This window comes from Rosa chinensis, chromosome 1 (assembly GCF_002994745.2).
Source record: "Rosa chinensis cultivar Old Blush chromosome 1, RchiOBHm-V2, whole genome shotgun sequence".
Taxonomy (NCBI): Eukaryota; Viridiplantae; Streptophyta; class Magnoliopsida; order Rosales; family Rosaceae; genus Rosa; species Rosa chinensis.
Window position 1 is genome coordinate 59,027,099 of NC_037088.1, and position 27,704 is coordinate 59,054,802.

At 38.5% G+C, this 27,704-nt stretch overlaps 3 protein-coding genes across 3 annotated transcripts; 1 reads left to right on the plus strand and 2 right to left on the minus strand.

Moving 5' to 3' along the window:
• Nucleotides 1-3,555: 3,555 nt before the first annotated feature.
• Nucleotides 3,556-6,167, plus strand: LOC112182891 (proline transporter 2). The gene is made up of 7 exons (XM_024321448.2): nucleotides 3,556-3,924; nucleotides 4,120-4,344; nucleotides 4,450-4,544; nucleotides 4,688-4,877; nucleotides 5,033-5,157; nucleotides 5,364-5,579; nucleotides 5,679-6,167. The coding sequence occupies exons 1-7, from the start codon at nucleotides 3,825-3,827 to the stop codon at nucleotides 6,054-6,056; spliced, it is 1,329 nt and encodes a 442-aa protein (XP_024177216.1). The 5' UTR covers nucleotides 3,556-3,824; the 3' UTR covers nucleotides 6,057-6,167.
• Nucleotides 6,168-6,351: 184 nt separating this feature from the next.
• On the minus strand, nucleotides 6,352-8,933 carry LOC112182892 (immediate early response 3-interacting protein 1). The gene is made up of 3 exons (XM_024321449.2): nucleotides 8,808-8,933; nucleotides 7,571-7,819; nucleotides 6,352-6,826 (listed from the first exon to the last, which is right to left on the minus strand). Exon 2 carries the CDS (start codon nucleotides 7,813-7,815, stop codon nucleotides 7,582-7,584), a length of 234 nt encoding a protein of 77 aa, XP_024177217.1. The 5' UTR covers nucleotides 7,816-7,819; nucleotides 8,808-8,933; the 3' UTR covers nucleotides 6,352-6,826; nucleotides 7,571-7,581.
• A 12,791-nt stretch (nucleotides 8,934-21,724) lies between these two features.
• On the minus strand, nucleotides 21,725-26,348 carry LOC112185063 (cucumisin). The gene is made up of 9 exons (XM_024323272.2): nucleotides 26,074-26,348; nucleotides 25,728-25,926; nucleotides 24,261-24,504; nucleotides 23,644-24,160; nucleotides 23,442-23,545; nucleotides 23,000-23,227; nucleotides 22,814-22,925; nucleotides 22,495-22,687; nucleotides 21,725-22,358 (listed from the first exon to the last, which is right to left on the minus strand). The coding sequence occupies exons 1-9, from the start codon at nucleotides 26,167-26,169 to the stop codon at nucleotides 21,829-21,831; spliced, it is 2,223 nt and encodes a 740-aa protein (XP_024179040.1). The 5' UTR covers nucleotides 26,170-26,348; the 3' UTR covers nucleotides 21,725-21,828.
• Between the last annotated feature and the right edge of the window lie 1,356 nt (nucleotides 26,349-27,704).

Here is a 27,704-nt window from a genome sequence, read left to right on the forward strand (position 1 = left end):
AGTTTGAGCATCCTGGGGAGAGTTTGATCTCCTTTGACGCTAATTTCGGTATAGCTATCACATGCGTAGTGGCATGGAGACTTAAAACGATAAGAACTGAGCACTTATTATAGATGTTCACTTTCTTTCTTTCTTTCTTATCTAATACGAGGATTCTCTATGAGTTTCAGTCCAATTCTGTTTAGAACGATTGCTCAAAATGAGTGTTGTTGTTATGAGTTTCAATCGATCCTTTGCTCTCTGGATGCATGTTATCGTTAGTAAGTTGATAATGGAATTAGCATCAGCGCACTTGATAATTGATATGATGCTACCGACTTTACTTTTACAAAGCTTTAAGAAAAAAATGTTGGAGTAGACAGCAAAGTAGAACAACACCATCTATAATTTCTTGTAACAATTCAAAAATTTGATGGCCTGCAAGCAATGGAATCATCACCGTATCAAACTATCAATCATCGAAACCTAAATAAATGGAAAATGAAAGGAGCCGGATCAATGCAAACAAATTGTTGTGGGATCGAGCACATGATAAAGATCAAAGATTGATGCCCTATATTGTTTCTTTCACTATCAAAAGCAGCCTAGTGGGTTTTAGTGCGAGAGCTCTTTACGTTTCCCAATCCTATTCAGGTTCTGGGAATCCATGATTGTTGATTTGTTATGAAAAATATTCTTATGTATGCCACACTTCTTCTTAATAAAGAAATCCGATGAAGAAACCCACCATTGTTTTCAGTCAAAAAGAAGATTGATAAAGAAACGCACCATTGTTTTGGTTTTTGATATTATAAGAAACGGTATAGAATTTATTATCAGTCAATCATTGCTCTAATATTGCTGCGAATATATGTGACGACTTGATTCGGGACTTGACCTTGATCAGTTACTTTTTCTCTTGTGTTCATCTTGAAATATTAATTGCAACTCTGCATAAAGATGCACAAGTGTAAGGTTTGCAAAAGATCATTGAAATGTGATTTCCATATCAATATTGTAACTCAGACGATTCTTCAATGAAGTAATATTCTATCAATTGAAATGGTCAATCACAGGAATACCTCTTCAATTAGTATAAGTGATTTAACACTTTATAAGATTCCATATGTAAAATGAGTGAATAAGTTATCTTTTATAAAATTAGTCGCATGTGAAATGCAAGATGCTATTTCAAATTCAAGGACATGAGATCTTAGATAAAGACCTCGGACTTTCAATATTTTTCATAAAATTCAAAAGAATGACAAGCAGTCACGTTAAGCTATTTTCTTCTCTTTGACGAGAATAGTCGGACATCAGATCCTGTGAAAGAGTTTCTTACTTCACTTGCTTGCCCCCCTATAGGCCAGTCATACAATTATTGGTAGGTGCTTTGAATTATGGCTCTATTTTTTTTTCTTATTATAACTCATGTTTCTTAACGCAGCACAAGACTTTACTGCATTCTCACGGTGAAAACGATGTTCAACCATTCCATTTCACATGGAAACAAACTTGAATTAGTGGGCTGGTGACCCATCAATTTTGAAAGATAAATAACAATAATACTAAGATCTCTCTCTCTCTCTCTCTCTCTCTCTCTGTTTTTTTTTTCTTTCCTTTAAAAAATCTTTAATTTTAACTTAAATTATTATTAGCCTCTAATCACTGTGTCAATTGGTCTTTTAAAAAAAATTATAATTCTGCTATCGGTTTTTTTCTTTCTTTTTCATTTTATAAACATATTCGTTGTTTACTTTTTAAATTGATTGGTTATCTATTTATTTATTTTTTTTGAAATTGGTTATCTATTTTTTTTGTTGAAATTATCTATTTATTTTTTATACCATATTTAGATACTCTGGCGGATCCAATCATAGACTAGGACGGGCCCGAGATTTTGAAGCCAAAAAAAAAAAAAAATAGATGTATGTTTTTTTTTTTTTTTTTAAATTGGGGTTTGTCTAGAGTCTCCACACAATAGAAGCCCAGACTCAAGTAGGCCAGTCTGCCAGTAGCCGACCCGAAGTCGCGAACTAACTCCCCACTCCCAAGTCCCGACTCCACTCATCGACTACGGACTCTCACTCAGTCACTCTCTCCCACTTCTCTCCTCCTCTCACCACCTCCGGCTCAGCCGGCTGTCCCGACTCTACTAGTCCACTCATCGACTACGGATCTACCGATCTACGGCCTATTCGAAGTTTCGAGCTGGTCAACTGGAGAATCGTCTCTCCCAGTCTCACTCTCTCCCACTTCCTCCTCCTCTCGCCGACTGTGGCTCAGCCGGTTCTCCCTTCTCCACTTCTCTCAGAGAGTCAAAGATCAACTGATGAACTGATCAAGTTCAATTTTGTTTAATTTTTTAAGTTCAATTTTGCTTAATTGAATCAATCCAATTTGGGGCAATTTATAGGGTTAAGGATTGATGTGAAATTCAATTTCGTAGGTTGTATTGGATATTTGGATTGAAGCTTTCGTGGATTGAAGAATGATTGAATGAAGGTTGCAGACTGGAAATCAGGTAGGCTGTAGGCATTTGAGTTAGATTTGTGATTCGTCTTCGATTTCAATTTCTTGGAATTTGCGTTAGATTTGTGGGCTGATTCGGTGACTTGAAGATTTGCACCTTTTCTACTTCAAGATTCGCTGCTTTCTTGGGGTTTCTTTGTTTTAATTTCTTGTTCATGTGTGCATCTATGTTCAAAGAAAGCTCATCTTGTTATTCTTGCTGTTAATGTATGGTTTTCAAAAGACTTCGTTAGAAAGAAGAAAACCCAGAAGTGAGTATCCAACTTCATTAGCCCTCTGTAGAATTTGACATACAACACTCTATAAGTTAGTTATTTCTAGCTGAATTTGAGAAAGTCAAAGACCCTAGAATTTTGATCTGGGTTTGTGTTTGGTGCTTTTATGAAAGATAGGAATTGGGTTTTGATCAGAAGAGAATGAGCTGGTGGAATTGGTGTTGTTTGGTGAATGGAAAAATGGATTTTTGGCCGGAATTTCTTGTAAGCAGTTGGGGCAAAGAATTAATGGTAGGAGGATGTGGAGGCATTGCTAGTATATATATATATATATATATATATATATATTTGTTTTTTTGTTTAAGAAATCCTAGCCTGCCCAAGACTTCAATCATGAATCCGCCACTGTTTAGATATCTGAATATAATTATCATTTTACTTTTCGCTCTTGGAAGTATAATAACATATTATAAGTTGAAGCAATTTAATAAACGAATGGTAGTTATGGAATTAATTAAAATTTTAATCATAAACTTTATTTGACTTAATTAATAGTGATGATAAAAAAAATAAAAAAACCTCGCGAGATTTCTGAAGTTAGTTACTACCGATCAGGAACCGCGCCAATTATTACGAGGTAAACGGATCCAATTCGGTGCCGCCAACGTGGCGCGTCCCTATTCGTCACCCTAATCAATGCCCAAAATCGTCACGTAATTCCAAAAAGGTAAATCTGAAAAACCAATCACACGGGGGCAGAGAATTTAAAGAATTTTATTTATCGAACTCGGAACTCGCGCTAGTGACGGCCACGCGCCTCCAGCGATTCAAATTCTCATTCTCATACGGGTGGTATAGAAAAGAAAAGAAAAGAAAAGGTTGAAACTTGAGGGACCAAAAGTTATAATCTTTATTGTTGGTTTAAATTGAATGGTCTTCCTTTTCCGGGTGGTATGAGATTCCATGCTTGGATTCAGCTGAGTCGGGTATATAACAGAGAGCAGAGCATTGCTTAGGGCTACGCTGGCTTTTTCTTCACATATTTCTGAAGAGGAGGAGGAAGGTACGACTCATTGCCTCTTGCACAATCATCCCGAGATGAACACCATTGAAGTCGATTCTGGGCCCAATACCAAAGTTTTCGATGAAGAGACATTGGGCCTGGACGTCCCAGAAACCGCCCATCAGATTAGCACAGGTTCGATTTGCTGATAATTCATTTAAGATTGTAGTCATTGTATGTACTTACTGAATTTGGAAGAGAATGGTAACAATATTTATTGAATTGGGAAATTGGGTTCATTGGTTTTTTTGGGTTTCGAATGGCAAAGTGAGAATGTTGATATTGCTCTATTTATGAGTTGATTGCATTTGTTTTTTTGGTGTGTAATAGATTCATGGTTTCAAGCGGGGTTTGTGCTGACAACTGGAATCAACAGTGCATATGTGCTGGGATATTCTGGAACTGTGATGGTTCCTCTGAGTTGGATAGGCGGTGTAATCGGTTTGCTTTTAGCCACTGCAATATCACTCTATGCGAATACTCTGATTGCCAAGCTTCATTTATTTGGGGGGAAGAGGCATATCAGATACAGGGATCTTGCAGGGTTTATATACGGTACGAGGAAATCTTGAAGAATTGATTGAATTCATTCATTCTTGAATTTATCATTTTTAGTTACTGTTGGGCGGTTCTAGTTCTAATGGGGATATTGGATTGCAGGAAAGAAAGCTTATGCTCTTACATGGGGATTGCAGTATGTTAATCTTTTCATGATCAACACTGGATATATCATTTTGGCTGGCCAGGCCCTCAAGGTGAGACTAAATTATGAAATAGTTATATGTTAAAATTTGAGTCCAAGTCTAAGCGTTGTTCGTCAGCTTTAAGTTCTCTACAAATATGAATTGGCGTTTGAATTATGTTCCTAAACTTTGTAGCCATAATGTTTGTCATGCAGGCTGCCTATGTTCTGTTCAGGGATGATGATGTTATGAAGCTACCTTACTTTATTGCTATTGGTGGTTTTGTTTGTGCATTATTTGCCATTGGGATACCACACTTGTCAGCTCTAAGGGTTTGGCTGGGGGTTTCAACAGTCCTGAGCTTGGTCTATATTATTGTAGCACTGGTCCTGTCGCTTAAAGATGGTAAGGATCATACAATTTCTCTTTTGCTAGGGTACGGGTCATCTTAACAGAAAATGTTTTATTTTCTTTGCTGGAAGTTCTTTTCAAGTGTCATCTTCTTATCTAGCTAATTCGGATTAAGAATGTATCCAGTAACAGTAGTTATGTTGTTGTAGGAATCAAAGCACCACCCAGGGATTATAGTATCCCAGGGACACATATAAGCAAAATATTTACAACAATTGGAGCAGCTGCTAACCTTGTTTTCGCATTCAATACCGGAATGCTTCCAGAGATACAGGTACCTTGAGTTTTCAATTCACATCACATTGTCTACATCAATTTGAACAAAAACAAAGTAGTGCAGAAGTTGAATACATGGATGCTATGTATTGTAGTGACAGTCATTGGACCCTTTTAAGTTTAAGCACTTTTTGTTCCTATCCTCAGCTGGATCTGCCTGTTTGTGTCTTATTCACTCTATTTTTCGCTGTGTTTATGTGCCAGGCTACAGTGAGGAAGCCAGTGGTTGAAAACATGTTAAAAGCTCTGTACTTTCAGTTCACAGCTGGTGTTTTGCCAATGTATGCAGTAACTTTTGTAGGGTATTGGGCATATGGAAACTCAACATCAGCTTACTTGCTCAACAATGTAAACGGACCGGTTTGGGTGAAGGCATTTGCCAATATCTGTGCCTTCCTGCAATCAGTCATTGCTTTGCATGTATATCTTTTGTATCCCACTTTTACTCTCTGAATTCTCATTTATTGTGAATACTGCCGCACCTTTAATGACCCAATATTCATTCACTGATTCTTGTAGATATTTGCAAGTCCAATGTATGAGTATCTGGACACAAGGTTTGGGATTAAAGGAAGTGCATTCAAAATCCAGAACTTGACATTCAGAATTACGGTTAGAGGCGGCTATCTAGCTGTAAACACATTGGTTGCAGCTCTTTTGCCATTCCTAGGAGATTTCATGAGTCTCACAGGAGCCATCAGCACATTCCCTCTTACATTCATTCTCGCAAACCACATGTACCTGGTGGCGAAGAAGGACAAGCTCACTTCATCACAAAAGCTCTGGCATTGGCTAAATATTTGCGTCTTTGGCTTTTTGGCAGTTGCAGCCCTAATATCAGCCTTGAGGCTCATTGCAGTAGATTCCAAAACTTACCATGTCTTTGCTGATCTATGATACTTTTTTTTTTTTTTTTCCTTTTCCTTTTCAATATTGATCCCTCAATTGTATTTAGTATGCATTTAGGCTGTACTTCGTTTATAGCTTAAGCATCAAATAATATCAGATCAAAAAACAAAAAAATAAATATAAATAATAGCATAGATTCTCTACATATTTGGTTCCTCAGGTTTATCACTTTATGGCCAGAGTAGCAGAAGACCATCTGTTGGGTTCGGAATGTCTACACATCCAAAGCAAATCTGAATTCCAGTGACATATGCTCAATTACCCAAAATAATGTGAACAAAACTAATAAAAGTACAGGGTGATAAATACAACCTTTCATGTACTTGACATTCACAATCATAGACAAATTTAATCATTATTCCTTGAATAACATTTGAATACTGAATTGTTTTGGGTAAACATTGTCAAATTGTACTAGATTTATGGGGTCACAAGTTCTTATAGGTGCCAGTAGAGCTGATCTTCACCAAGCCCAGACCCTGCCAATGTACCCAATCTTCATTTACAAGAATAAGGATCGCATAGACGCTTAAAACCAAGCAAGAAGACAGCTTTGTCATGATCATCAGAGACAGATATTTCCAAACAATTTACTATCTAAAGTCAAATAGTTTTCGAACAGTGATGTGAAAATCTACTTAGAGAAGGCAAAAGGCAAACACTATCTAACAACCTAATGCTTCTGCTTTCCAAGAAACAGAAGATGCAAGTGGCACTTGGCAGACTCCCCATAGAAATTTGATGAATCTGCACAAAACCTGCATTAAGAAACAGAAAGATTCAACAGCCAGCAGTAGCACAGAAAAGAACTAACCCAGGCTCAGGTGAAGACCACCATAAGCAAAAGACAGCATGACATATCCTACTATCATGGAATTCACAGCTAACATATCCTACTATCATGAACATGACATCTATGGTATTAACAATTTTCTGTGCAGCCAGATGGTAAACAAATTTAACAAGTTGTTCCTTACTTTGTAGGATACTTGAAATGAGTTGCAAACATTTTCAACCAACAAAACTCTCTTCCTCCATTACATTTTATTATTGTATAGTGAAGCTGCGTATGGCATTTTGATTTATTGTCAAAACACTATGGATTCACAAACTGCATACTACTCTGAACCAGCAGATATTAGATTAAAAGTCAGGGTTGTGCTAATAAAAGTGCTCAACCACATGCACCACCAGAGTCCAAACAAGAGATCAATATCCAAGAGTAAGTTTGTTTGGAACATATGATGCAAGGGAGAAAAGGAAGGGGAAGAAACAAAAAGTTCCGACTTTGAAATGCATTGAATCTCAACAACCTATTTACAATTTTAATCCACAAACCCCCTCTCTTCCAAATACCAGAAAATCCTAGGTGGTTAAATTTTACCCCAATGTCCAATTATAGAAACTCGTACTAATCTTATATTATTCAACAAAACATATCCAAACCAGTAAGGAAGAGATCATTGTCCCTTAGACATAGAAATCTAAATCTTAATTCTTACCTCATTTGGCATCATCCAGATATCAATTTTACAACAATGCAGATGGAATTGAGTAGCACAAGAGGAACTCTCAGGTACTGTGTTGCATAAATGAGACCTATAATCTGTCCCTTCAATGACTTTGTCCTGCCCACAGAGAATTCTGAGAAGCTCCATCCCCTAGGCGCAAGGAACCGGTCCTCATTTAATATTGCTAGAGCATTTGCAAGAAGCAGGAAGCCTTCAAGTAGCGTCCACAAACCCATTTACCTGTAAAATGAAAAATTCAATATATAATACATCACACTTTGAATTTGAGGCACTAGATCTCCCTTTACCTATCCCCTCTACAATATACAGAAAGAAGAGCTTCTCTGCAAGAATTCAAGATAGAATAGCATAAAATAAAAGCCAAGACTGTTTCTCTGAGAAAATTGACTTCACACTAATGAAGTTGCCATAGTCTCAAAGACACGCAATCTTATTTCGAAATGTGGAGACATAGAAATCCCACATCTGCAACTTCAGCAAAAACATGCACCACATTATCAAAGGAGCATCATTTCGATGCAACTAGCAAGAATAATCCCCTGGGAGCAATGCAAGACTATACCTTTATTTGTAAATAAAAATCCACACATTTTACAAACTAGATCTAGACCAAGAACCACATGGTGCACTCAGCAGAAGTATTAGCTGTGTGCTTGCTCAGTTCCCCACACTCGATGCAAGAAGTATATGAAAAATCTGGCGATAATCGCTTCCTAGTAGCTAAAACTAAACTAACATGAACTCTGCCCAATGTATGGAAGGAAAAAGTATTGCCATGAATAATCAATCTATACAAAGGTCGATCATTAATTAGATCTTAGATCGATCAGTTACATGAGTGCAGTTTGTGTACAAGATTGAACTATCTTTAGCTCCAGTGACCAGCCTAATAAGCCAAAACACAACACCGTCTTCTACAACAGCTCTAACATTTACAGTAAACCGAAATCTTCACTATTTCCACCACAGAAAAAATAAAAGCAACTAAGAGATGTAATGCATGAGAAATAGGTCGAAAAACAAGAAACCCATGTGATGTGAAAGCGTATATAGAACCCCAATAAGCTTAATCTCCAAGAACAGTCCCATTTTCCAGGTAATTTCACAGTGGAAGTCACAGAATTGTAAACGATGTGGGAAATTTGATAAAACCGAGGAGCTAAATGTAAGGGGTAGGGAAGAAAGATGAAAACCCACTGTTACTGACCTGACGGTAGCTCCTGATCTCGGAGAAAGAGAGAGACTTTGAAGATGCGAAAGGCTTCAAAGAAGGACGAAAGACGACGAGTCCTTGCTTGTAATTTCTTTCATTCCTTTTGTTGTTTTTTATTTTGTGTTGCAGGCAAAAGAAGAAAGAGACGTGGCACACCCATGGTCATGGGTGTAGAATATTGGGCTAAAAAGTCCACCAGGGAAAGTTAGCCCAAAACAGAACAGGCCTAGAAGATAAAAAAAAAAAATGCAAACAGTACCTGACATTTGGCCCATTAATAACTTTAGTACCTGACAAAAAAAAAACATCACTTTAGTACCTGGAGCCGTTAACTCAATAACGGCGTTAGTCAACTGTCAAACTTTGAGGGTATTCTCATCCTTTCACTAAATTTCTTCTTCTTCCTTAAGCTCTCTTCGTCTTCTTCTTCCTCCATACTCTCCCATCATCTTCTCCAGACCATTGCCAAAAGAATGAAACCCAGAATTGAGGCAAATTAACTTCATTTCTTGGATGCCTGAATAATGGCCTTGTTGCTATTATGTTTCAAATTCCCGCGAGAATTCGGAAATGGCTTCGAATACGAATCAATCTCTGTTGCAGGCATGAGTATATAAATTCATCATCATCTACTAGAGCTAGTGCTGCATCACCCATGTACGTGATCCAATCAGGCATCACTCACGCCGTTATTGAGTTAACGGCTCCAGGTACTAAAGTTGGGCAGGGGTCTGAATTTCAGGTACTAAAGTGATATTTTTTTTTGTCAGGTACTAAGTTACTAATGGGTCAAATGTCAGGTACTGTTTGCATCATTTTCCCAGAAGATAACGACCCAGAAAGGGAGAGCAGATTAGGAAGATAGTAGCAAATCATGGAGGCAAGGGAACACATTCTCAAAAAAAAAAAAAAAAAAAGAAGAAGGAAGGAGGCTAAGGGAACATTTCATACTTTTGTTTGTATTTCCGAGTAGCAACTAGTAATTTCATACTTTTGTTTGTATTTCCTAGTAGCAACTAGTAAGATTCAACTAGGTCTCATGCAATAAGCGCACTTTTTATATTATCGACTTATTACTCAAGTGTTAATATCATCAGTAGTATTCTTGAATTTAAAAATATGAAAAATTTAAATATCGAATGCAACGACATTACAACAGTATGCCTATAAAAATTGCATCAAACTTGAAGCTTTTTCCTATCATATCACATCATGTCTCCGCCCATGCATTTTTTGTGAGTTTCATGTATTTAAAAACTATACTACTATCAAGATGGGATCATTCTACGTTCAGTTTGCTTTCTGCATGATTTATGCTTATATTGCAATTAAGATAGGCAAATGTAGCAAGTTTGATAGATAGAGTCAATGATACAACATCTAAGGGCTGCAAAGTGCAAACGATAAACGTTAAAGTTGATTATAATGAGAAGCACCAAAAATTGGAAGAAATCAACAGTGTTTGGGATTTGGCTTTGGATGAGGCAATGAGAGGAAAATGGATGAGCATACCAACACTGCCACTGGTTTCATGTTGCCTCATACCGGAATGTTTTGATACCACTGGCTACAGTCTCTGACAATCTTCTTCTCTACACTAAACAGCCGCCGCATCGTCTCTTGCAACAATGGAGGAGAAAATAAAATAACCGCCTCAGTCCAGTGCTGTTAACAAAAGACTGGTGAGAGAATGCTCCTAAGACTGACAATAGGTGTATATACCTGTCTAGACTCTAATGTGAGATTTTGTGAACCGAACACAATCGGATGCGCTTATTTTCTATTAAAAAGTTTCTGATAATTTTGTTTTGATTTTGTTCTGATAATCCTGTTTGGTAGTTCTATTCAAGTCAAAATGTGTTTTCTGCACTTTGCTCCTGCACTGGCTTTAGTTTTTATTCATTTATCCATAATTGAAAACACATCAATAATAAAAAGATCCAGAGCAACGCGCCAACAATATTTCTTGGATTGTAACTGCTACTTTATTACGTATAAACGTAAGAAGAAAAAATCTGCAATATTATCGGGTATAAGCACTAGTAATAATAATAAGCAGAAGGCCAGAAAAGCTGATATTGCTGGGTTCATTCAAATGAGAGCAGCAGAAGTTGCTAGACACAACTTCCAGGTTATTTAATAATAATATTTAGGGTACTTGAGGAAGCATTGGCAAATAGTTCATACTTTTTTTTTGAGAAGAAATAGAATCCATTAATAACCAAAAAAATTACAAAGTATTGGAATAACCGGTTATGGTATCAACACCACGACACATAATCCTACCAAGATCCGTAGTTATAGGTCGGTCACTAATTAATAGTAACATCTATGAACCGAAAAGGTCCAACCCCTAACCAATTTTTACGCCTATCACCCCAGGCTACAAAGAAAGATAACCAATCCCGAGTGTCACGATACGACCTCGTCACCAACATCTAGACGAACCACTCCACCCTCTTCCACACCGTGTCCATAAACTGCCAAACCACGTGCAAGGAAAATCCACCTTTCCGTTGATAACCAAACAGCATCGAAATTCTAACATATTGTTCCCAGGAGTAACACCATATAGATGGCTCCACAACACGACCAAAACCTCCAAACCCTAGCTCAATTGAGTAGGGACGTTTTATTTGACATAACCAAAAACCTGAAACTAAAACCGTAATAAAAAACTAACCAAACACAACGGCCCGGCCCAACCTCCACTTCTCGCAAGGAACCATCGCCGCCCTCCTCCAAACTTGCTGCCAGCGCTCTCCATCGTCACCACACCGCCGCCTTGCACCACCACGTTGCAGCAACGCATTTCTACGCCACCTCACCGCCGCACTACAAAGCCGGCCACCCCCAAACCTGGTCGATGTTCGAGATTGAAACCCAGAAAGGGGCGAACCATCTCAGAGCTCGTCCCTGCCCTGGGATCTAAGACCCAGACATCGCCGTACACCCTGAACCATCCATGACGCCAGGAACTGCAGCCGGCAATCACCCCTTCGCTGTTCCTTGTCAGATCTCACCCATGACCCAAGAGGAGGAGATCTCACCCGATCTGCCCCATCTGGCGTCAAACCACCTTTCACCATCCGTGAACCAAGCCTCTCCCAGAGATCCATGCAGCTAGCCCGGGAAAACTTCCTCTCCCGGACCGGAACGCAGCGGTAGGGAGCCGGAGGCGTTTGTCCTAGAGTGGTCGCACTCGAAGACTCTCTCTCTCTCTCTCTCTCTCTCTCTCTCCTTTTTCTCCACGCGTGAGGCGCGTTCTATTCTCTCTCCCCTTTTTCTCCACGCGTGAAGCGCGTTCTGTTCTCCTCTGTTATGGTTGGAAACTTGGAATATATTTAAAAGGCACACCGCAAATTCATACTTAATACAAGTCACTTAGCAAAATAATTTTGTTTGGATCCAAGTCCATCAAAACGTTAAAAAACCTCAACACTTATGCTTATGCGTTATTGTAGACTTCGCACTTCTGAACTGATATACCCTTTGGCAAGCGCTTGCTATGGATCTGTCACAGTCAATAACAAAATGAGTTTAGCAAATGCTTAGAAATCGTTACACAGCATCACTCAAATGTAAAATAAACGAAACACCACTAGTACAAAATTTGCATTACACAACGGTGGTTAACCGTTGTCCAAAGAGGAAAGTTCTGTCGTTTATCTCGGTGTTGTGTGATCACAGCACTCAGACAACTATGAAACACCGTTGTGTGTCGATCATAGGGTCGACGGCTATCTTAGAACCGTTGTACCAATTTTGGCCATGCTAATGCCAGAAGTTGGATGGCAGGCACATATGCCGCATGTATTTGTTGTTTCAATGGCTGCTCACACAACAGACTTAAGAAACAAGATGATGCTGGTTACCTAATCAGACAACAGAAATACTCTAAACTGTTCTTGGACTATCTTTACCACTACAGATATTTCAAAATATCTGTAGTGTGATAGTTGTAATCGTATTTGTGAGCAAGCTATGACTGTTGTATGTGGGAGAGATTATTTGCATTTGTACAACACATCTTTTCAATATCGTTGTGTGATTTAGCAATTGGACAACTGGTTTTTGTTTCTTATGTTGTGTGAATTCAAATCTGAGGACAAAGTGCTTTTGCAACCGTTATGTGATTTATACCAAATTTGTTGTGTGATTCACAAACATACAACTACTCATACAACGTAATTTATGAACTGTTGTTTCTTTATTATCTAATTCATAAATCCAACAATGAATGCATTATATTCTAGCAAAAGCTGACCATATATATATTGAAAACAGCATGCAAAAGCTTAAACTTGTCCCAAAAATATACATATATATATATATATATATATATATATCCAGCTGCATGCTGCAAGTAAAGAAACCACATTCTAGCTGCACCATTGAAAACAGCAGAAGACAATATACTTGTTCCAAAACCATCTATATGCATCTATGTGCATGCACCTACTGCTAGCAACATTCATATATATGCATCTATCAGCAGAAGCACTAAACAAAATGATCTGCAGTTTCCTTCAGCCTACCACTAAATGGCTCCTACATATATGACTTGACGAAAAACTTTGCCCACTCGCACCGCATCACATCAATGTCCTCTTGGCTATACATAAGGTTGCTTCTCCTTTCCCACTGAAATGATTTCAAGTAACAAAGCGAAGTTATATAAAGTGTCGGTCAACAGTTCCAAACATATCATCATTCAAACACATATAGCTAGAAGACCAAACAGATCTTAATTATGAGTGTATACCTTGTTGGCAAATGTTAAATCCTTATCCTCAATTATATCTCTCATGTAGCGCATCACAAAGTACCCACAGTCCTTAGCATTAGGTTGGGGAGAAATACCCTAAGAATTGAACATTAATGATAAATTCAACAACAAACAGAACCTAGTCAAAATATGCACCATGTAAACAGAAGCATAATTTCAAGTTCCAAACTAGTGTAGACATGCATGCGTACCGATAAATTTTTCCACAAAACTAAACTCTGGCTTTTCCTTCCCTTGTGTGCATTATACATAGCAATGGCACTAAAATAGAACTACCACAATATCAGTTTTTACAAATAAAGAAATTTACACTTAAAGTTGGATGTTACAGTCAGTTTCTTCTTTCCATCAGTTTTAGTATTCGATAACTTATCATCTACTAACTTCCACCAAGCTGCATCTGCCGGATGACGCATCAAGCCATCACGTTTTCTGTCCATAGCATGCCAAATCAGACTCTTACATGTTTCACTTGACTAAAACATTTTTCAAAATCTAGGAATAGGGGGAAAGTACCATAGTACCTTTGCAGGTACACCTTCCCTCTCTTTGGAGTTTTTACCTACTTTCCACCTTGAAAGACCACATGTAGGACACTTTATTTCATTAGCATACTCTTTTCGATACAAAATGCAATCGTTAGGGCAGGCATGAATTTTAGTGTAATCCATTCCTAGAGCACTCAGGGTCTTCTTCGCCTCATACATAGAGGCATGTATCTCATTGCCTGCTGGAAGAAACTCTGCAAAGGCAATCAGCCAATTAGAGTAAGCAACATCACTTATATGTGATTTGGACGATCATTGTTCTTGGTGGCATTACCACCATGGTCGGAGGCTCTGCCTCTCTCTCTCTTCACACGTTGACCTCCACGGTTCCGTACACGCCTCTCTAGGTGATTTCATTCCTCTTTAGGGCGAGAATATGCACCAGAACATCCAGAATTGTCCCTACTCTTAGGGTTTCACTCCTTGCGTCCTCCCTTGGGGTGCGACTATAGTTAAACTCCGGAATAGACTTAGTTCCCACGGGTCTAGCATTATAGTTCTTCAAAAGAATATTGTCGTGCTTTTCAGCTACGTTCATGGCTCCAATGAGCTCATGAAACCTTGTGATACGTCCTGCATTCACATCAATCCGATAATTCTTTGAAATCATCAGGGCAGAGAAGGGGAAGGTAGATAGAGTCTTCTCGATCAACATCGTATCAGTTATGGCTTGGCCACAAAACTCGATCAGAGACTTGATACAAAGAGCTTCAGAGTTATAGTCAAGCACAGACTTGAAATCACAAAAGCAGAGGCTATGCCATCGTACTTCTAAATCAAGAAGTAGCGAGTCACGAACGTTGCCAAATCGCTGCTCAAGTTCTACCGATAGCTTTCTTGGGTCTTCCTCATTGAGGTATTCACTTTAGAGCGCGTCATTCATGTGCCTTGTTAAGAGAATTATGGCTTTAGATTGATTTGCTCCAAAAGCAGTAGCTTGCTCAATAGAGAGCACGTTCTGACTAAGCTCTTAGATGGTTTCCAGAAGTCTATCAGCCTTAAGATGTTGGCGCACATCTCGAACCCACCTATGGTATCCTGTGCCAGTTGTCTCCAGTGGAACAAAGTTCAACTTGTTCAGGTAACTCATCCTGAAAAACAATACAAGATTAGGGTTAGTTTCGGAGCGAAAAAGGCTACCACGAAAGACTATAAAATTTCTGAGCTTAGTCGCTTCCAAGAAATTAGGGATTTTCTGAGCGTAGTCACTTCCAAGAAAAATCCGATTCCAAGAGGGGTTTTGGATTAGATCGAAACAAAGATGTATGTGGCCGATCGTTTTCTTTTCAACAAACTCTAAGTTTGGAGGACTCTACAAGCTCCAAGCTTGGAGTGAGCACAAACCCTCACAGTTCGGCTATTGGTCTCCCCTATGAAGAAGAAAGGGGGGGGGGGTAAGAGAAGGGAGATTGCAAGTCCCTGAGAAAAGAAGAAAAGAATGAAAAACTTCAAAAACGGGAACTTTTAGAAAAGTTTACCTCGTTGGATTGCAGAGCGAGCTTCAGTCTTAGGCGAACAGACTAGAGAGATGGTCGCATGGTCGTAGGCTTGTCGGCGAAAAGTTTGCGGGCGCGTCGTGGGAGTGTCGCGGGGGTGCGGAGTAGCGGGGATGCCTCAAGGGTGCTGCAGGGATGTCGCGATGCCGCGAGGATGCTGCAGGAATGCAGCGATGCCCCGAGGTCGCTGGGTCGAGGGGTTGCAGGGTCGCGGGTGAGTTGCGGTGACACTGGGATCGCAGGGTTGCGGTGTCGCTGGTGAGTCGCGGTAACGAAGGCAGAAGGCAATCAGGGCTTGTTGGCGCTGCAGGGGAAGTGAATCTAACCTGGTAGGGTTAACATTGAGTTGCGACGCGGGGGCTGTGGGGGCAGTAGTAGTGCAGGCAAGGATAATCCGGTGGAGCTTGATCAATTTTTGGGGTTTTGGTTTCTAAAGCTAGGGTTAGGGCTCGTATTGATAACGTGTTTTAGGGAATCAAAATTTGAGAGGAAATTGCTGTGTGTTCTCATTGATAATAGGGGTCTCTTTATATAGAGGATTATAATGCATAAACTCTCAATCATACAAGGAAAGTAATCGTACATTGAATAGGAATCTAGATCCTTCTAATTTAACCCTATTACCACTAGGGCAAGTAACCTAGAGTTTGGGTCAAACACAAATTAGGGTTTACTTAAACAATTATTAAATTTTGGACTAAATTCAGTCTCTATGGTTTTGCTTCAATCAAGATTCAAGATTACCCTCAAACTTTCCAATTTCATCACCTGTGTCCAGTCTTGCTTGCTCCATTCAATTTTGACATTAACTGCTGTCTTGGTGGTGATCTCTGCAGATTTGATGGTTAATACAAGCTTGCGTTCTTAGCATATCGCATCAGCTAAAGGTAAGAGTATTGTAATAGATATATGATTGAAAACTCTAGTGATAAACTTTTTAATGAACTAGAAATGCTGATGTGAATTAAGCATGATGATAATAAATGATTACCAAATTGGAATTGCTGATTTGATGAATGATGAATTATGCATGCAAGTGATATATGATTAATGAGCTTTGAATGATGAATGTTAGAGATATATTGATGCTGTTTTGGAAATTGTTGATGAAAACTGCAAATCTGAAATTATACGTTAAGACCTGCTTTTGTTGATGAGTTTTTATTTTGGTTATTGCTTCTGTTCAAGAATTATTAAAGACCTGAATTGATGTTCTTGTGAAACTGAACATAAACCAAATGTCTAAATGAGAAACTGCAGCTTATGCTAAAACTGAAAATAATTCCTAAATTGATTGTGTACTGAAATTACATGCCTATTCATGTGTGCCTATTATGTGATTGTGTACTGAATTGATTAAAGTTGGGCAGAATATTCACACAAATGACATTTTTGCCTCTCATTAGTAACAATTATCTTATGTTTAATCAGGTTTTCTATAGGGCTAAAAAATGGATGCAATTGATATTTCAAGACGTTTAAGTCAAGAAGCATCCGTTTGTTTGCATACATTAAAAATTCCTTTCCACATTTCAACCTTGGATACCGGGGATAAGGATATTTGTTATGGGATATTTGAACATATCCAAAAACAATATACCTTGGGAGTGATAAGGAGCTTTGAGACTCTGGAGAAATTAAGCTCTCATTTTAGGAGTTTGAATGAAGATAACCCAGACTTTGGATACATCATCAAGCCAGATGGTTTTTTCACTTCGGTTGATATTGAAGGATGTTTGCATGGTGAAGTACCATCGGGTTTTTGAGATCGCTGAACATTGGTATGAAAACTTCCAAGAAAAAAAAGGTCATATGATGACTTCTATAGAATTTTAAATAAAATCGGACCAGCGTTGGAGTCTCGGTACAAGAGGACTAAATCTATTGGTGATATAAAGAAGGACATAGTTATTATAGATGATGAGCAAATATTCTTTTGGAATTGGGTTCCAAAAAGTAAGGATTTTAAGACGGAAGTTAAGGTCCTTGAACAGTTTCTCATGGATATAAAGACGCTCGTCATTAATCATAGCCGTCTTGATGCATTAGTGAATTTCATCAAAACTAATGTAGTTTTTAATATGTTTTCCTGAACTAATTCATCTCTCAGTACAAACACTTTTCAAAGTTTGAGTAAAGCAACAAAATACAACACTTGATGATTCCTCCTATACTTCCTTCCAGTACACCACCGCATACTTAGTTTTGATGAAATTCACCAATGCATCAAGACGGCTATGATTATATCCATGAGAAACTGTTCAAGGGCCTTAACTTCCGTCTTAAAATCCTTACTTTTTGGAACCCAATTCCAAAAGAATATTTGCTCATCATCTGTAATAACTATGTCCTTCTTTATATCACCAATAGATTTACTCCTCTTGTATCGAGACTCCAACGTTGGTTCGATTTTATTTAAAATTCTATAGAAGTCATCATCTGACCTTTTTTTTTTTCTCGGAAGTTTTCATACCAATGTTCAGCAGTCTCAAAAACCTGATGGTACTTCACCATGCAAACATCCCCTTCAATATCAATCGGAGTGAAAAATCCATCTGGCTTGATGATGTATCCAAAGTCAGGGTTATCTTCATTCAAACTCCTAAAGAACTTAATTTCTCCAGAGTCTCAAAGCTCCTTATCACTCCAAAGGTATATTGTTTTGGGATATGTTCAAATATCTCATAACAAATATCCTTATCTCCGGTATCCAAGGTTGAAATGTGGAAAGGAATTTTTAACGTATGCAAACAAACGGATGCTTCTTGACTTAAACGTCTTGAAATATCAATTGCATCCATTTTTTAGCTCTATAGAAAACCCGATTAAACATAAGATAATTGTTACTAATGAGAGGCAAAAATGTCATTTGTGTGAATATTCTCCCCAACTTTAATCAATTCAGTACACAATCACATAATAGGCACACATAAATAGGCATGTAATTTCAGTACACAATCAATTTAGGGATTATTTTCAGTTTTAGCATAAGCTGCAGTTTCTCATTTAGACATTTGGTTTTTTTTCAGTTTCACAAGAACATCAATTCAGGTCTTTAATAATTCTTGAACATAAGCAATAACCAAAATAAAAACTCATCAACAAAAACAGGTCTTAACGTATAATTTCAGATTTACAGTTTTCATCAACAATTTCCAAAACAGCATCAATATATCTCTAACATTCATCATTCAAAGCTCATTAATCATATATCACTTGCATGCATAATTCATCATTCATCAAATCAGCAATTCCAATTTGGTAATCATTTATTATCATCATGCGTAATTCACATCAGCATTTCTAGTTCATTATTGTCTAAAGTAGGTAAAAAAGTGTTCACTGACAAAAAAACCCTAGCCGCAAGAGTTTCTCTCAAATTTCTTCTCACTCGTCCGGTGACGCGTCCTACGGACGTTGTTGCAGAACGGGTAGGCCTAGTGTCGCCTTTCATCGTCAAGTAGTGGCGTCGATCTTTGGTCAGTAGGCTTTGGGCTTCGATCATCGGGGTTCGCGGGGTTTTTCTGCCGGCGGAGGATGGACAGATGAATCGGAATGGGAGCGACTCATCGGGACAAGATGGAAAAGACGTATGGGGACGTCGTGGAGGGGGTGGCTGGATCGATCCGGGCTTGGATGGTCGGGTGGCTGGCTGGGGACGGGAAACCCCAGATCGAGGGTGATGGTTCGTTCCTGATATGGTTTAGGGGGGATGGGTGGGGTTCGGAGCGGGCTTGTTTGGGTGCACTACTGCTTGGATCCGAACTTCTTGGTGGTTTGGAGTCAGATTGATCTCCGGCCGGGTTCCGGAGGGGTGTTACAGGGGTGGTGCTAATGGGTGGAGTGGTGAGGTCGCGATCCTGGTAGATGTAAAGACAAGTGAGGTGTCTCGGTCTGCAACCAAGGTTTGGATGGCGAAGGAGCGAGGGAACTGTGGTCACGGCGGTCAATGGGAGTCGGGATGATGGAGCTGCAGTTAGGCCGGGTCTATGGTTTTGGGCACAATCTGGACCCAATCTGGGAAATAGTGTTTTGATGTTTTTTCTTTCATTCTGGTTTTGGTTTGTGGTTTTTTTAGCTGGTTTGTATTAGGTCGGGTGCACTGTAGGTGGTGGCAGAGACAATCATCACTTTGGCCTTCCTGAGGGTCGTTCTTGCCTAGTTTAGAGTCAGCACAAAGTCTGCCTGTGGCATAGACGAGCATTAATGGCTTTCTAGGAGGTATTTCCTATCAGGATTTGGGTTGGAAGTGATGGCGCTTTGGAGTAGTGATGGGATGACGGTGTTGGGTTTTCTTTAGTCCTAGGTCTGACTGTCCAGAAATCCCTTTGATCGGGTTCGAAGCAACGACGAGTGTTGGTTTGGTCGATCAATTGCTGGCCAGGTGGATTCTGGGTGGGAGTTGGTGTTCTTGGCTGAGTCTGCTCCAATACGTTTTGTTGTTTCTGCCACTTTGTCTGGTGCCAGTTTAGTGTTTTAGTTAAGTTTTTTAGTATGTTTGGAGTCGGAGCCTAGTTTGGCTTCAACAGTGCGTCAGTATAGATGTCCATTTTGACATCTAAAGTGGGAAAGGTTTCGGTTGAAGCTTTTATCTCCCATTCTCATTGTAATCTTTGTTTTTATTAATGAAGTTCTTATTTGATAAAAAAAAAAAACAAAAATACCAGTAAATCAATCAGAGTCCATATAAAATTTAAACAATCTGTGGATTAAGTAAATCCATGGATTATAAAAACTCAAACAAAATCTTTTAAAATCTGAATTGAATACACCCCCCATAGTGTGTGGGGCCATCTAGTATATATTAAGAGATGAGGCGATATTAGCTCCTCAGAAGTAGACGATTTAAAGACCAAGTCCTACCCTCAAACCCGAAGGAAAGGGTCTACTACATTCTGGGAGCCCAAGGCCCGACCCCTTATTTATGTTTATTATTGAAAAAAAATAGCAATACATAACGGGGAGGACATAGAAACCAAAACCATGTGGAGAAACACATTTGAAATGAAGTAAAGAAAAAAATACAGGAAAAATTCCAAAATCATGATCCACGGTAAGAAATTCTTGATGAAGCATCAAAGCTAAGAGACTGCAATGAAAAGCAAGGTGAATCATCCCACCAAAAATGGCCAACATGGTTTGCTCCATAATTAGCAAGAGCATCTGCAGGAGTGTTCCCTCATAAGTGGTGTCTAGGGGTGTGCAAAACATGGTACAAACTGGCCAAAACCGACCGATAAATATGGTTTGGTTAAGGTTTTTTAACTTTAAAAATTGAAAATTGGTTCAATACCGAACCAAACCATTTATGAACTGGATTGGTTTGGTTTCTCCTACACTTAAACCCCAGAATCCGAACCGACCGGTATGTTTGAAATATAAGAGAAAAAGTTATATATATATATATATATATATATATTCATTTGTCCGGTTTGTTCTAAGTAAGTTTTAAATCTCCAGTTATAACTTTATTCTCAAATGATATACTATCATATTGAATTCAAGGTCCAAAGGCCTAAAACCTTAGTATATAATCGCTACAATTTTTTTGATCATTTCATATCACATCTCTGATCTCTCAATCTCTCATTTTTTTACCTTTAATACTATCATATTAAGCTAGTATTGATGGCTAAGTCGTTAAATAAGTGAATCACTTTGAATCTAATTTAGGTTTTATTTTTGGACTATATGTTTTGGATTTTAATTATTGAACTTTAAATTTAGATAATTTAACATAATTTCAATTCTTGAGATTTAATTTTTACTAGGAATTTTTTTCATAAATATCATGTTAATATTATATAGGTGAAAACCGCCTAAACCGACCAAACCAAACCATCTTTAATTGGATAGGATTGGGTCGGATTGAGCTTATTTTTTTTGAGGACCGGTTGTCCAAAATGTCTAAACCGCTCACTTTGGCATAGAGACGGTTTGGAGTCAAAACCGATCCAACCCAATCCGTGTGCAGCCCTAGTGGTGTCCCATATGTGTTCAACCAAATATAAAATTATGTAAATAAGTTAGTTTTTCATGGCAAGCTGAAACAAGTAAGCAAATAAGAAATAGATCATAGATGAAATATTGGAGACATATATTATTATAATTGTGCCCATAGACTTGGACATTTCCAATATTTTTGCTTTCACTTATATTTTATTACATGACACACCTCTTAACTAAACAGCAACATAGACAACAATGGGGCTCCTGACTTGGAAAGCACCATCATCCCACACCAAAGACGCAGAGACTAGATTTGATTTCTCAATCGGCCCTTTTATAGTGACAACAAAAGATTTCTTTTGCTCGAGAGATGTGAACGATAGCACACTTGGATTCACATTGATTTTGAGTCCCAATGGAGCCACTATGTTAGCTCTGTATGTGGACTTTGACGATCCAACATTAGTGACAGTCCTATGGAAGACCCCATTGACAAATTTCGGATCCTTGATGGAAAGTGCAAAAGAAGGATAGTTCAGGTCATTAGCTGTTCCATTATTAGATTTTGATGAGCAACTAGTCTTGTCCCTGGTTATGGCTTGCAATAGTTTACCACTGTATCCTTGTGAACACAAAAAATTTATGTAGTCTTGTTCATCAAGATCGTACACCAAACCAGGATATGGTGCCCTAGAAGGGTTTATTAGGCCAGCTCCATATGCAAATTCAGCATCAGGGCTAGTTTTGGCACTCATGGGTTTAGCTGCAAAAGAATGGAAATACATAAGAATTTATATATCTTTTTATAATTGGTTTGATAACTAGTCCAATATTCTGCAACATAACACTACTTTCCCACAAGAGATGAAAACTCTTCTTTACAAAGTATAAAAACAAACCAGTAGTGATGAGAGCTGATTGGATAGCAGCCGGTGACCATTTAGGGTGAAATGATTTGACATATGCAGCTGTGGCCGTAGCATGGGGGCATGCCATTGATGTCCCGGTATCTATATAGTATCCAGCTCTACCGCCACCACCACTTGGGGGATATGCTGCCAGAATGTAAGTTCCTGGAGCCGCTAAATCTGGCTGCAAGGCCATATATTGATATGTAACTGTTAAACATGCATGTTCTACTTCATCGATCACTTGTAATATCATTCCTATAGTTTGAGCCTAAATATACAATTAATATTTCATTATGAATCAAGTCACCTTGAGAATGTTGGGATTGATCGGATTTGGGCCCCTCGATGAGTAGGAGGGCACGTATGGAGCCAATACATCACTAATCTCTTCACTTTTCCATATAGTTGCAGTTGCGTTCCTATAAAAATCAAGATTAATTAACATGCATATCCTTATACCAACTGTTAAGCTTCTTAGTTCCTTAATAGTTACCTTGTTGAATTTATGTATTTGTAAATGTCGCTATTTTCTTCCAACCCGACGAAAGAAGCAGGCACGGGATAAGGGCCAAGCTGTTCATCGTCGACTTTTTTTCCCGTCAGAACAATTCCGGCTGCACCACCCAATATGGCCCCATCCCCAGCCCCATCCATAGGGCCATCACACAACACAATTTTACCTTTGATCAAATCTTCTTCTAAGGCATCTTTTACACAAAACCTGTAATTAATTTAGTAACATGATATATCATATCCAGGTTTGGGAATGGTCACATTTTGGGATGATAATTAGTGTAAGATTCAACAGATTGAACAACAAGAACCAATTAAGTTTGAAACAATATTTACCGAATTTTTTTTTTTTTCGAGTAAAAAATTTTAACCCGAGCTTAATAAGTCATTAATGGATGAAGTCCTAATTGAAAGATCAATACCTAGAGATACTCCCGTCAGCACCTGCTTTTGTATTGGGCGCGTCTCCACCATAAATTAAAGGATAGAATTTACCCCGGAGGCCATATATGTTCGGTAAAAGTCCCTGGTAGTTAATATACAAACAAAAGTTACTAGTTAGAAATGTAGAGAAGTACTAATTAATCGTAAGTAGCAGTTGCGAAGCTAGATTTAATTAATTACCTCATAGATTTTACCATTACCCAATTGAACCTTGGTGATGAATTGGCGGTTTATGGTGGTAGCAGCCACAGAAAGTTGCCATGGTGCAAAGTTTGTCACAGTTTTTCCGCCCGGACCTTCGTTACCAGCGGCCATGGAAACTAATATCCCATTTCCAATAGCGTGAAATGACCCAATTGCAAATGGATCATTCAAATAATCAAGTGGAATAGTGCCCCCAACGGAAACAGAGAGAATGTCTACACCGTCAGCAATGGCATCATCGAATGCGGCTAGAACATCAGCATCGTCACAACTGCCACTGCTGCCCCAACATGCTTTGTATACAGCAATACGCGCTGATGGCACCCCTCCTCTTGCTGTTCCCGACCCTAAATCATTAAAGCTCGCCTTGATCACTGTGTTCCCAGCTGCTGTTGATGCGGTGTGAGTTCCATGACCGTTTGAGTCTCTTGGAGACTCAACATCTTCTTTGAATGATTGAGAAGCACGATAATATTTTGCTCCGATGATTTTACTGTTGAGATTTCAGTAAATAAATCCATATTAGCTAGTACAAAAAGTCATTAATTTATTTAGTGACATGCTAGAACGGATCGATTAGTTAGCATTTATACTTGTTACAAGTAAGATTTCCATTGCCTTGACATTTGCCTTTCCATTTCTTGGGTGGGGGGCCAAAACCAGCATCACTAAAGCTGTCCGACTCTGGCCAAACTCCACTGTCTATCACACCAACAATGATATCCCTTTCAAGGGCGCCTCTTTTAACTGTTTCTGGAAACCCAAGAAAGTTCCATGACTTTGTTGTTTTGACGCTCCTCTGTTTGCTTGGAAAGACAGACACTACACCATCCATTCCTGTATACATACATTTGATCATATATATATGTATATATTAATTATTGTTAAGAGTATACGTCGAGGTCAACACACAGATGGTCAAGATAAAAGTATGATCAAAATTATCAAACCCTCAATAAAAAAGGGTCGTCTCTACATCAACACGTGTTGATCAGCTATGGGAGCAGTTAGCAGTATCAGTTACCATGGCTTAGTAATGGAGTCGGTATAAAAAGGAAGATCGCAATTCATCATTTTACTGAGTGAGAGTTAGCAATATATTGTACAATTACCTAGAAAAATTACCAATACCGGTTCTTCATCGTCTTCATCTTTCTTCTTCTTCCTTCTTTAATTTGTTTAGCTAGTTCTTTCATTTTCATCATCAATTCTAGAATTTCAGAAAGAGGCTTTTTCAGGACTTCAGGTGAGGGAGAGAAGGATGATAGAGAAATTACGAAGCACCATGAGAGAGAAAAGGAGAGCTCTTCAGGCTTCGGAAAATGAAAATCGGCTTATTCCAGTCCCCTTCCTCCCTCACTCGGTGGAGAAGACAAAGAAAAGCACCCTCCCCCCCCACCCCAAGATTAAAAATAAAAACAAGAAAAATGGATTGCTTGCCTATTGTCAAAATACACCACCGAATCATGAAGTGTGGCACATTGATTATGGAGCAACAAACCATATGACCTCCAACAGCAATCACTCACCACAGCAGAAAATCTTGATGACACATCACTATGTAGCAATTCTTATATCTGCAGTTCCACATTTACTTATCCCTGTTGGTACCCCTGAGTAGTCAAATACTAGTTTGTGGGGGGATGTTAAGAGTTTATGTCGAAGTCAATAGAGATGGTCAAGATAAAAAGAATGATCAAAGCCTCAGTAAAAAAAGGGGTCATCTCTACAGCAACACGTGTTGATCAACTATAGCCTATAGGAGCAGTTAGCAAGACCAGTTGTCATGGGCTTAATAATCGAGTCCGTATGAAAAGGGTGATTCATCATTTGACTGAGTGAGAGTTAACAATTGTACAATTGCCCAGAAAAATTACCAATACCCCTTCTTCACGGTCTTCATCCTTCTTCTTCTTCTTCCGTTATCGTTTAGCCAGTTCTTTCATTTTCATCATCAATACAAGAATTTAGCTATTATAATATTTATACGTACACTACTCCATCTATTCCCGTACGAATAGTAAGATTTATTCAATGCAAAGGTAGGGTTGCAGCAGTACCAATCATTTTTTGTGCTTCTTGCTCTGTGAGAACTGCAGCAAATCCATTGAAACTTCTCTTGTAGCTGTGAAGAAGCAGATCTTCATGTGCAATATCAATGTTGCTATTGTCAACTACGTCTTGTAGCATATTCACATGAAGACCAGGTAATATGGGTGCCCCGTTCTTTGGCTTGTTGCCCATATACACAATATAAGCCTGCATCAAATTGCAAAATCCACGTTAAGTGAGATGGAACTTTCAAAATCAATGCAAAGTGATATGATCTAAAGTTTCAATATCAAATGCATAAGCTAATGTAAGTTAAGTTAGATTATTAGGACTAATAGAACTTGAGAGATATACCTTTCGGGCATCCTGAACTGCTGAGTGAGTAACATCGACAACAAGCAGTAAAATACTGCAAATGAGGCTAAGAAAGGGAAACCACCGAAGAGCCATACTATTACTATGTATGGTTCTACTAGCTAGAGCCTGTAACTCTCATAGTCTCATCCAAGAACTTCAAACATGTATTTATAGCTGGAATTGTTCGAGCAAATATAAGGTGAAAGGTAAAGCTTCAAAGCTCTACTTTTTCATGTAAGCTAGTCAAAAGTTTAAGGCTTCTACGTGTTAGCACAATGAGTATGCCTATTGCTAGTGCCTGTGATGTGCCTAATACTGATGGCAGTCCTAGTATGGTATCTACTGTGCCTAGTGTACTTGGTGATGATAGCAAACCTGTCACAACAGAAAGCGAAGGCTCAACTAGCTACGCATACTTCACATGTTCTCCTGGCCTAACTCTTGCAAACAATGCCTAATGATGAAGCTAGTGAGCTCAGCATGAGTGCCAGTACAGTTGCGTGCCTTGCATGTGATGCTAGCCAGCTCATTAACAGCTTGTGCTACAGGAATGCTCTTGAGCCTCACCGTGTGCAACTAACTTGCATTAAGATCAAATCTGGACCGTTATGATGGCCACGTTGCATCATCTACATGCTAATCTAGAATAATTCTCGAGCTTAATTAGCTTTCAGTCAATTAGTATAAATAGCTGGTCTCTCTTAATTTCATTTTGTAAGCTGCTACCATTTTGTAAATTACCGAGCATCAATATCAGTCTATTCTCTCTCCCATTTTGCTTCGTCGTCTTCATCAGGTTAGGGTTTCTGCCATTGTAGCTTAGTTTCTAAGCTTACGACTCTATGAACGCGATTTCTAGCACTACGTACGTACAGTTCTGGATGCATGTGATTTTATTCAAAACAATAGCAAATATCGCGGATTTCATTAAAAATAGATTAAACCCAAAAACGGTTCTTAATAAAATGGAGGTGCTGCAACATAAAATTATGGGATAATTGACCATTTTCCATCCACATTTAGCAAAGACGATTGAGTATCAAAGGATAAAAGCTCATACAAGATAATATAAATTTGCATTTATGGAAATTTAATAATAATTTTTGGAACTAAGTCAACCAACAATTATATATATGATTCACTCAAGAGAAGTTTTATATATAAATACTTAATACACATCCCTCTTTTTCATAAATTTAAAAATCTCTATTATACCCATTTTCACAACCAAGCAAACAAAAAACAAGTTTTATATATGATCTTACCTCATTTTTTTCTGTTCTAAGCTTCCTCAAATGTTACACAGTAGAAAAAACATGATATAAATCATTGTTCTTCAACCTTCTATACAAGAAGAATTAATCAAACTTTTAGTATCTATTCAGAGATCAGAACAAGGTACTCCTATCAATATTTTGTAGATCACCCAAATCAAATCTAGGTAATAACTGATGATTTAGCTCGAGTTGATATGTATGGTTTGAAGCCATGACTATTGGGTATTGACTGTCTATCTTCAAGCTTCCGTTTTATTATTTTTTTTTTTCTGCAAAAAGGAGTTGAACCATGAAGCGGGCAAAGATTCAAGAGGTGGGAATTAAGGGTTGATATTTGCCCAAAAGAATAGG

Bases quoted from the DNA above. Each gene is read 5' to 3' on its own strand.
- LOC112182892 (XM_024321449.2), bottom strand. From the start codon at position 7,815: ATGGGTTTGTGGACGCTACTTGAAGGCTTCCTGCTTCTTGCAAATGCT.
- LOC112182891 (XM_024321448.2), top strand. From the start codon at position 3,825: ATGAACACCATTGAAGTCGATTCTGGGCCCAATACCAAAGTTTTCGAT. The intron at 4,545-4,687 runs GTGAGACTAAAT...TTTGTCATGCAG, and splicing joins TGGCTGGCCAGGCCCTCAAG to GCTGCCTATGTTCTGTTCAG. The intron at 5,158-5,363 runs GTACCTTGAGTT...TTTATGTGCCAG, and splicing joins GAATGCTTCCAGAGATACAG to GCTACAGTGAGGAAGCCAGT.
- LOC112185063 (XM_024323272.2), bottom strand. From the start codon at position 26,169: ATGGCTCTTCGGTGGTTTCCCTTTCTTAGCCTCATTTGCAGTATTTTA. The intron at 24,505-25,727 runs GTACTGCTGCAA...GTATGTATACAG, and splicing joins AGAAGCACAAAAAATGATTG to GAATGGATGGTGTAGTGTCT. The intron at 22,359-22,494 runs GTTTGTTTTTAT...ATTCTTTTGCAG, and splicing joins ATCAGCTCTCATCACTACTG to CTAAACCCATGAGTGCCAAA.